Genomic DNA, 10,066 nt, shown 5'->3' with positions numbered 1-10,066 from the left:
GTAGGGTTGACCTAGAAAGTTGACTTTGACCAGGACTTTGAATTTGACTAGAGTTGACTTAGTTGACTTTCGGGGGACTGTTAGACTAAGTGTTGCTTTAATATTGGTAGCTCGAGGAGCTAGTGGAGCAGGAGTTCAGAGAGTTGCTAGGCAGCAGCTAGAGGGGCTATCAGCAAGTTCAGCAAGTGCAGGTGAGTTTCCCTTTGTGTGAATGGGTCTAAGGCCACAATGTCGGCCCATGTAGTTATGAGTAGAAGACTCGGGGGTTAGCCCAGGCACAGTATGCTAGTATGATATTCAGGATGAGGTCCAATGATAGCGGGCGGGTGCCCAAGGAATGCTTTATATGATAGTTTATACTTGTTGTCTTTGTGATACATGTATGTGCCTGGTAGGAAGGTGAGTGTGGGCGAGGTCCCGTACCTCATCAATAGTAGAGTGTGGATGGTGTTCCACATCTCATTAGCAGCAGAACAGGGGCGAGGCCCAAGTTAGGGAAAGAGTGAGTGTGGGCTGGGCCCGTATCTCACTACCAGTAGGAGTGTGGATAGGGTTCCATGACTCACCAGTTGTAGGACATGGGCGAGGTCCAAGATAGGCGAGGCCTTTAGAACAGGATTCGGTAGTGTACGCTAGTGTGTATCTGCTGCGATATGTTTATGTGTTAGTATTTGTTGGCGGGCGAGGCCCAATGACAGGCGAGGCCTAAGTGAAACAGATTTGTATCCGAGCGGGGCTCGAAGCCAGGCGAGGCCTGGAGCGGCGGGGCCGTTGTAGCGGGCAAGGCCCGAGGCAGGGGGCGAGGCCCAGAAGAGCGGGCGTGGCCCAGTATGTGCAGTATGTGGTAGGTTGGGGAACTCACGAAGCTTCGTGCTTACGGTTTTCAGTTTTGGTTTCAGGTACTTCCGGTAGCGGAGGGAAGAGCTCGGGGTGATCGCATGGCACACACCATAGATTAGACAGTCTGGGAAAATTTTACTCTGATAACGAACACGTGTTTTGGAAATTAATACTCTGATTATGTTTGGATTGACGATTTTGCTTTAAGTAATGTTTTATTAAAAGAATTTTTTACTCTTGAATTTTGGGATGTTACATATTAGAAGAGAGAGAAGAGAAGAGAATAGAGAATTAGAAGAGAGAGATTACTTCTTAATGGATCACATGGAATCTTAGTTAAATACTAATTTTGACAACCACATGTTTAATTCATTGTTTAATAGTTTTTGATTAAGTAATATTTGATTGAGTCATGAAACTCAACCTTAAATTTGACCAAATAAAAGGCATTCTAGAAAAGTCGAGTCAGAGTCTTTAAAGTGTGATATCAAATAGCAGTTGAATCTGACACGAATCGGTCAGACCAAAACTAAATTTTATTTGAGCTTCCTCACAATGTCAAACAACAGCACACTCCAAAATCCAAGAGTATATATAATAACCACACCACTTATATTAAGTTGGCCAAGACAAAAGAGCATACAAAGAGACATTTGTCCATTTTCCTAAAGAAGTACAAGAGTATAGAGATTCCAATAAATGCTTTTCCTAGATAAAGGAATAACACATGAAACATGCAATACATCAAGATTTTAAAATCAGAAATGATCCACACAACCCAAGGGTGATGACCCAACAGAACCAAAAAAAAAAAAACCTTACAAAAACAAACAAAAAAAGAGATGAAAATATTTCACGATAATAATGAAAATGCCTAAACATGGATTCAAAGCATCACCAATCCGAATCACTATTAGACCAATCACAAGTAACATTTGGTAACTTGAAATTTGATGGGAAAACAAAACCTTTTGCTTCCAAACGAGACACAACATACCAACACAACAATACAAGTGAGAAGAAAAAAAAACAAGAACCATGTAAATATGTAATGCAACTATGCAATGATTATGAACAAGACAAACAAAAATACAACTTGCAATGACATGCTGTAAAAACAAAGACATGCATTTGGATAGTGATTATTGTGACTTGAAACTAACATATAACCAATTGATCAAAGCTAGGGATAGTTAGGTAATTTTATATTTATTTCAAAAGTACGTACTCTATTCGGCAACTACTTAGATGCTTCTCCGTTCTTTCGACCCTAAACAATAAGAAAATCATAATCATAATGATTTTTAACCAAACTTTCAAATTAAACAAGTATATAAAAGATAATCAATGAAGTACTACAAAAGCTAATGATCGTATGAATTTTACAAAGACATAAACTTTCAAAGCAAAAGAAATTTTACCTTAGAACAAAAGGACCCAATTATAAGCTCCTTAACATGGTGAAGGTTTAATATTAATGTTTCAAGAATTTCTTCTTCTGTTTCTTCAAGTGTTGCCTCCCAATGCCCCATGAATGTATAATCTAAGTTAGCTTCAACTAAAGAAGACACGTTTACCAACAAAAATTTCAACAACCACATATCACCTTTGATTGTCAGTGATAAAATATTAGGAGCATTGATTCCGATGATATTAATGAGATCATCATCTTCATCAACTTCATTATTTGGATCAAAGTAACCTGTGAACACCAAGTTCTTGAGGCTCTTTGAAGTAATATCAAGCCGCTTATAACCATAGCATTCACCCAACTCTAGAGTTTCCAATAGAGGACTCCACAATAATATATTTTCAATCAAGTCTTCATCTAATTTCCCATGGAAAATACACAAACTCCTAAGATTTTTCCAACTAATCGATCCTGTTGGATTAAACTTGCAGCCTAATAATCTCAGATCAATAAAACATGAATTCATGAAAAAAAATTGATCTAACAGAATCGCAGATTCCCTTCCCGTATACAAAAACTCCAAGTTAACCTCTTCAACGTTACAACTCATAGCATAGCGAATCCAATTGTTGACATGTGCTTCAAATCGAATATGATAATTGGTAACACGATAGCTGGTAAACACTTGGAATTTCTTGAGCTTCAATTGGATTGAGTTAGGGTTTTTTCCACAAATGAAAGGAAATCGGACCTTGAGTTAGGGTTCTGGCGACATTGAGTTAGGGGATCATCTGAATGTTTAAAAATGAGAGTAGGTACCGATTTCCAAAGACGTTTTCATCGTCTGGAGAGTGCAGCTGTTCTGATGGCGTCTTTTGTGGAGGGTAAACGAGACAGGATTTCAAGAAGCAAGCATTCTTGCAACGATTGATTCCATTCTCTTCTCCCTTCTCGTCGCTTTCGTGAAACTTTATCCGTTTCGAGGCAATTTTAGGTTGATTTTGTCCTTCTTCCAAGGCTGCATCAGAGCCCTCTGTCTTTTCCCCATGAATAACTGATCAATGCTTACATTAGGCGTAAACGTGTATACAAATTGTGAAATGAAGTTTTGTTTTAGCCCCTTTACTTTGACAAATACAATTATGTCCTTATAAATAATTATAAAATATATTTTGATATTCAAATCAATTTTTACTGATTAATTATCAAAAAATTGAACGCAGCAGAAAATTTGCATTTGCATAAAAGAAAAAAAATAATTAATATTTTGGTTATGTTTAATTACACAAAATAGATAAACCAAAATGTTATATATTTGCGTTGTAATTAAGAAACTAAATGTTGTAATACGCTCAAAAAGATATCGTTCAAATGGTGAAATAAAGTTTGTTTTAGCCCCATTAGCAATACCTATGACCAATGTGCGTTGGAATTTGCCTTTATTTGTTTTTAAATAAATTGTCTTAGTGGATAAGTCAGTTGGGGACAGTCCTATTCTCATGGGTAGAACTAGTCTTTTGCATTCCCGAATCTTAGATTTTTCAGTTTCTGGATATTGGGTATTTAATCCCATTGTTTCTAGTTGATTCAGTAAGAAGCTTTTCAACCCATCTTCTTCTCTTTTCTGTGTTTAACATTTGGTATCAAAGCTTTTTCAAGCTTTTTAAGGGTCTGATGGAAAAATGAGTAAGAGTAGCGCCAACAATGGAGCGTTCGTGCAAACATAAGCAGATCTGGGACTCGATGGTATTATGAGAACTGTTCCAAGTTGATGGAAAACTTCCTTCAAGCCAAGGAGTATTGGAGTTTAATAGAAAATATATAGGATTTGCTCTATTTTTGTTCATATATTCTCTCCTTATTTCTTGGTCAATCAATTATCTCTTACCTTTTTTAGTTGATTGTTAGGCTTATTTATTTTCCTCTTCTCTCTGTTTGTAACAATCACAAGAAAGAAATCAATCAAAAGCAAAAAGTCATTCTTGAGTTCTTTTAACCATCGATTTCTAGATGGTATCAGAGCGGTTTTAAAATCAATCGATTCCAGCATCATGACCGGAAGCGAGGGGGATAAAGGTGGATCCAGCACAAGTGCGATCAACTTCCCGTCGCCATATTACCTACATCCTTCAGATTCCCCTAAGCAACCTGCTGTCAATGAAGTTCTTACAGATCGAAACTACAACGATTGGGTGCAAGAGATGACCAATTTTGTCTTCGCCAAAAACAAAACAGATTTTGTTGATGGAACCTTGAAGAAGCAAGAGATTTCATCTTCTGAATACAAACCATGGATGAGGTGTGATGCGATGATAAAGGGGAGGCTTACCACAGCCATGGAGAAAGGGATACATGACAGCGTGAAATATGCTAACACATCATCAGAGATTTGGTCGGATCTGAAGGGAAGATTTGGGAAGGAAATTGCACCAAGGGCTTATGAATTGAAGCAGAAGATCGCCGCTACATGTCAAGAGGGTGGTAGTGTTTTGACCTACTACACCCGTCTCAGGTCATTATGGGATGAGTCCCATTCAATTTTTTCTTTTCCATGTTGTTCATGTAACAAATGTACGTATGAACTGGACTAGACAACGATTTCAATGTTATCATGACCAGATCTTAGCAACAAAACATGTTCCTACCTTAGGGATGTCCTACCACATGGTAGCAGAAGACGAGACGCAAAGGGCCATATCGCTCGAGAACCAAATTGTACAAGAACCCACTGCATTCAAAGCATTCCAGAGACGTGATAACAACTTTAGACCCTCAAAAGAAAAATACATGGTGAAACAAGAAAAGGAAAACAAGCAAGATGACTAATGCACTTTTTGTGGGAGGAACAGTCACAAACGAGAAGGGTGTTTCAAGCTAGTTGGTTATCCCGATTGGTGGGTCGGGAAGAAAGACGACAAGACAAAGCCGAAAGCAGCATGTGTTGAGACTCGAACAAGCTCCATACATCACAAGAAAACAGCCCTTTAATGACGCGCGAACTATGACACAGTGATTTACGATTCACATTTTCGTGTGCCCTAAAAATAATGACAGCTTTTCCTAAAATTCAAGAATAGATGACACGCATTTTTACGTGCCCTAAATCCTCTCCCTTGTTTCCACCAGTTATGCTATTGATTTTTTGATTCGTTCACACTTAGAACAAGCACATACATCACTCTCTTATCATTCTCCTTTAATTTCTTACTCTTGTAATTAAGGATTTAGGTTTTTTTTTTCATATTACTGTTCCAATTTTTTTTGTTCAGGTTTGGATTTTAGTTAAATGGCGTCCCTGAAGGCGAGTCTAATGCGTCGGGCCATCGGCCCATGGTGGCGACAGTCCGCCTCACCATCCCAGCTGGCGGAGGAATACCTGGACCACCGGTAGTAGGTCGGTACAAAGTCAACGCTTGCACCCAGAAATACAAATCGGAAGACCTGATCGCTGGTACTGTGATTGTTTTCAAAGACAAACTTTTGAGATGAGTGTTCGTTTCCCTTTAGTGACTTGATTTCTTATAAAAGTTGGTGGAATTGACTTTGGGAGTGGGCGTGTAGGTCATGTTGTTGCGTCAACCATAACTCTAAAACACATCTATGAAATCTCAAAGGTGAAGCAAGTAGATCCGTAGTCCAATTTCTTCCACATCGATCCTCACACTAACTGGTTCGATGACTGCAACTCCTCTCGATTGTAGCGTCGATCAACAACTACGACTCAGCAACTGTCAATAAAAGCTACCAACGAACCCTAATCGATGACTACATGGATAAGGTACTTGTTGGCTATTCAATTCTATTCATCTTAATTTCCCTTTCATATATGTTTTTCATTAGTTCTTTATTTGTATAATCAGCCACTTTCTCCCAAAGATGAAAGGACTGTTTCTCCAAATCCTTCTCCAGATGCAACCCTCATAGGGTCCATGAGAAATATATCCAACTAATTATTGGAAGAGCATCATTGAAAGGCTAAATGGTGTTCTTGATACATTCAGATTCTTCGTGCTCATGAGTTTGAGGAACATGCTGGTGGAAAAACTAGGCACCCTAATAATTACATATATCTGGAGAATGGGAAACTTGTATACAGTATAATTCAGGCAATGAAGAATTCTCCTCTCAACACAGTAGATGAATCAATAAGAAACGTAGTTGGTTCATCTGTTAATGAGGAATTCCTTCAGGTTTGGAAAGGTGAGACTGCTGGCATTTTTGTTATTTATAGATGAAAGGCTTTTATTACTTCTTTTTGTTACATTTTCTTGTAATCTGCAGGCGGTCTTCAAGGAAACATGGACAGGGGTAAAACAAACAACAATCATCATATGAAGCTTATGCACTTGTATCATTTTACAACAAGGTGCAGACCACTGCTCTTATATCTTTTCTTCTGTCCTTTTCCTTAAGTAGTAACAACCTTTTTCTTGGATTTTATAGATTATGAAAATCATGACTTAAAGTACTCAACTTCTTGAAATTGGTAATTGGGAAAATTACAAGAATAAAGATTTCAAATCTTTTTTGGTATGAAGTTGTTAAACCAGGAAGTAAAGGAGTCCATAGTGTGGTACTAAATGAAGTTGGTTAGTTGGCTTATCTTTATCTTTTGGCTGGAACAAACATGGGCAGGATGGTACATGGTAAACAGGGGCAAAACGGTAATTAGCTAGGTCTATCTAAACATGGGCAGGATTCTCATTCTTCTAATGCTCTTCGGTTGAAGCTAGAAAAGTTGGTTGACCGGATTAAGTTTCTTGAAGCCAAACGGGCTAACTTAAGCAATGGAAACCCTGACTCAAAACAAGTTCTTGAAGGAGATGATGACGTGGACGTGTAGGAAATGTCTGATGTGGAAATTGGGGTGAAATTAAGATCACTATACAGTGAAAAGAAATCAGTCTACATTGATATTGCTGCTGCTCAGTCACGTGAGAAGAAATCTTATGAAAAAAACAAAAGCTTTAAAGCTTAAATTGCGTAAATCAATACTAAAAGAAGCTGAAACTGTGATAACAACATTGAGTGGATGTGGTGGAGATCTTTACTCAGTTTGCTCTGAATCCATGTCAACTCATAAGTTCAGCTCTTCATCTGAATCTTCATTGTTTGGTGCTGTTGTAATTGATGAAGCTGCTCAAGTACGTTGCTATTTTGATTTTCTTTCCTTTTTCATTTTGTTTGACTTGACTTGAGACTTTTATTCTTGTCAGGCTTTGGAACCTTCTACTTTGATTCCACTTCAGCTTTCAGGAGGAGGTATATTTTTCTTTGCAGGAAATAGCCTATTTCTTTAATCTTTACTCTTGGTTAAAGTTTTTATTTTTATTTTGGATAGTTATCCATTGGAGTTTGTTGGAGGAAGGATCGGGATCATAACACCATATAGATCTCAACTTTCCCTATTACACACATGTTTTTTGAATACTTTTGGGTCTGAAATAATGGAAAAAATGGAGCTCAACACTGTGGATGGTTTTCAAGGGCGTGAGGTGGACATACAGACAAACGAATGTAGCTTTGACTAGGGCAAAACACTCATTATGGATTTTGGTAAACGTGAGAACATTACAGACAAATAAAAACTGGGGTGCACTTGTTAACAATGCTAACGATATATAGTTGGTTTTATCAATTAAAAAACCATATACTTTAGTGTTTAACTCACTAAAGAGTAGTAATCAGGTTACGGTTACAGATATTAAACATGATGATATTTCGAGACAGTTTACTAAAAATAGGAACAAGGCTAACAGACATGATGAACAGAGGAAAAGGTTTAGTAATGATAGTGGTTTGGGTGTAGAAAAAGAAAAGAAAAAAGCAACAAAACAATATGATTCATCATCAGCAGTAGAAAAGAAACGGAATGATGAAGATGGAGTGACACGTGAAAAAGGTGGAAATATGGGTGTGGATAAAAAAAAGGAAAGAAGGAAGTAGAGGAGGGTGTAGTGAAGTGGAAAAAAAGGGTGTTAGTGTTGAGGCTGTTTCTAAAAGGAAACACCAAAGGGAAGCTATAGAAGCTCTTCTTCCATCAGGCTTCATATCCACCACCACAAAGAAGCCCAAGCCAATGAAAACAGTCCAGTCCCCCAATCAGATAGAAGGTCTACTCCACCAGTCATTAAACAGTCATTAAACAGGGGCAAAGCTAATGACATCTTGTTGTGTAAGCACTTCATTCTTATCTCTATATAGTTTTTACTCTACTATATGCATCATTTATTTATTTATTAATTAATTTTTTATTTACAAAGAAAAAAAAGTTAATAAAAAAAATATTTTTTCTTGTTTTTGGTGGTGCTGCTGTGAATGGCGGTGGCACTGGAAATGGGGGTGTGAGTTTGCATAACTTCACATTGAGCTGACAAATGGAACATTCGTGAATGACCAATTCTTTCTTACATTCAGCTTAATCAAATCAAAGCATGGTTACAGAATCAAAGATACGTGTTACACATTGACAATAGTGTCGAGGCAAAAGGTGTTGTTAATATATCGTTAATAGTTATAATATTATGTTTTATTGTAACTTTTGTGGTTTTGCATGTTTACTTATATTTTTTTTATTGATTTTGTATTTTTTAGGATGGAGTTGAGTCTGAAAAAGCTCCACAATCTGAAAGGGGTATAAAGTCACGTGCAATTCTTGCTAGGCCTGTTAATGGAATTGCCATAGAACAGGTTCTCTTTTTTGCATTTCACATTTAAACCCGTTTTAGCATTGTTGTTGGAGAATATTTTAGAGAAGCAGATTCTCTTTCTAAATTTTAAAAAAAATTAACATATATTTGCAATTGGTAACCTTTTGTTATAACAAAAACAAGATGTAACTTATAGAACCTTTTAGTAGCATAAAAAAATTAAATGAATTTATTTGTATTTTTCCAGGAAGCACAAGTTGGGGAATCTCATCGATTTTTGGTGGGTCAGAAAGTCGCACTTCTGTGAAAGTAAATCCTCCAAACAAGTTGTTTTATGATGAACCCATTCAGGTTATGGATCATTCATTTTCTATGATCCATCTAAGGGAGGTCTTTATTTGTATGGTTTTATCCCAATTTCTTCAAAAACGATATATATATATATATATATATATATATATATATATATATATATATATATAGGTTAATGTTCATTTGAGATCATTCTAATTTTGTGAGACCGTGAGACCAAATCTAAAAATAATTTTAAAATGCAAAATAAATGGAAAAATCCAAAAATTCTTTTTTTTAAATATTATTTTTGGAACTTGAATTAACTAAAAAAAATAAAAAAAATAAAAATAAATAAAAATAAATAAAAATAAAAAATAAAAAAAATCCCGTTTTTTTTTGAAAAATACGTGAAATATTCTAAATAGAATATTACACTGACATATTCTAAAAAATAATTTTAAAATGCAAAATAAATGGAAAAATCTAAAAATTCTTTTTTTAAATATTATTTTCGGAACTTGAATTAACTAAAAAAAAATAAAAAAAAATCCTATTTTTTCTAAAAAATACATGAAATATTCTGAATAGAATATTACACTGTACATATTTTAAAAATAATTTTAAAATGCAAAATAAATAATTTTAAAAATAATTTTAAAATACATGAAATAATTTTTTTGAATTAATTATGTTCTGATACTAGTATTGGTCAAGGTGCTTTATGTTATGATACTAGTATTCGTCAAGGGGGTACTATTGCATGGAATGTGCTTCAATACACCCTTGCTTACAACAATGTACGCAAACTAAGGAAATAGGAAAATACACAATGGAAATTGGAAACGTTTTAGAGCTTCTTTAGACAGCTTAA

The 10,066-nt window shown here is 35.9% G+C and overlaps 2 protein-coding genes across 2 annotated transcripts; one reads left to right on the top strand and one right to left on the bottom strand.

The window, feature by feature from the left end:
- Positions 1-1,885: 1,885 nt before the first annotated feature.
- LOC111880798 (F-box/LRR-repeat protein At5g02910) lies at positions 1,886-3,289 on the bottom strand. The gene is made up of 2 exons (XM_023877211.3): positions 2,262-3,289; positions 1,886-2,110 (listed from the first exon to the last, which is right to left on the bottom strand). The coding sequence occupies exons 1-2, from the start codon at positions 2,859-2,861 to the stop codon at positions 2,081-2,083; spliced, it is 630 nt and encodes a 209-aa protein (XP_023732979.1). The 5' UTR covers positions 2,862-3,289; the 3' UTR covers positions 1,886-2,080.
- Positions 3,290-4,302: 1,013 nt separating this feature from the next.
- On the top strand, positions 4,303-5,533 carry LOC111880650 (uncharacterized). Its single transcript, XM_023877072.1, has 2 exons — positions 4,303-4,763; positions 5,521-5,533. Exons 1-2 carry the CDS (start codon positions 4,303-4,305, stop codon positions 5,531-5,533), a joined length of 474 nt encoding a protein of 157 aa, XP_023732840.1.
- Positions 5,534-10,066: the final 4,533 nt, after the last annotated feature.

This window comes from Lactuca sativa, chromosome 7 (genome assembly GCF_002870075.4).
Source record: "Lactuca sativa cultivar Salinas chromosome 7, Lsat_Salinas_v11, whole genome shotgun sequence".
In the NCBI taxonomy this organism is placed as follows: domain Eukaryota; kingdom Viridiplantae; phylum Streptophyta; class Magnoliopsida; order Asterales; family Asteraceae; genus Lactuca; species Lactuca sativa.
This window is presented reverse-complemented; position numbering and strand designations above follow the sequence as displayed.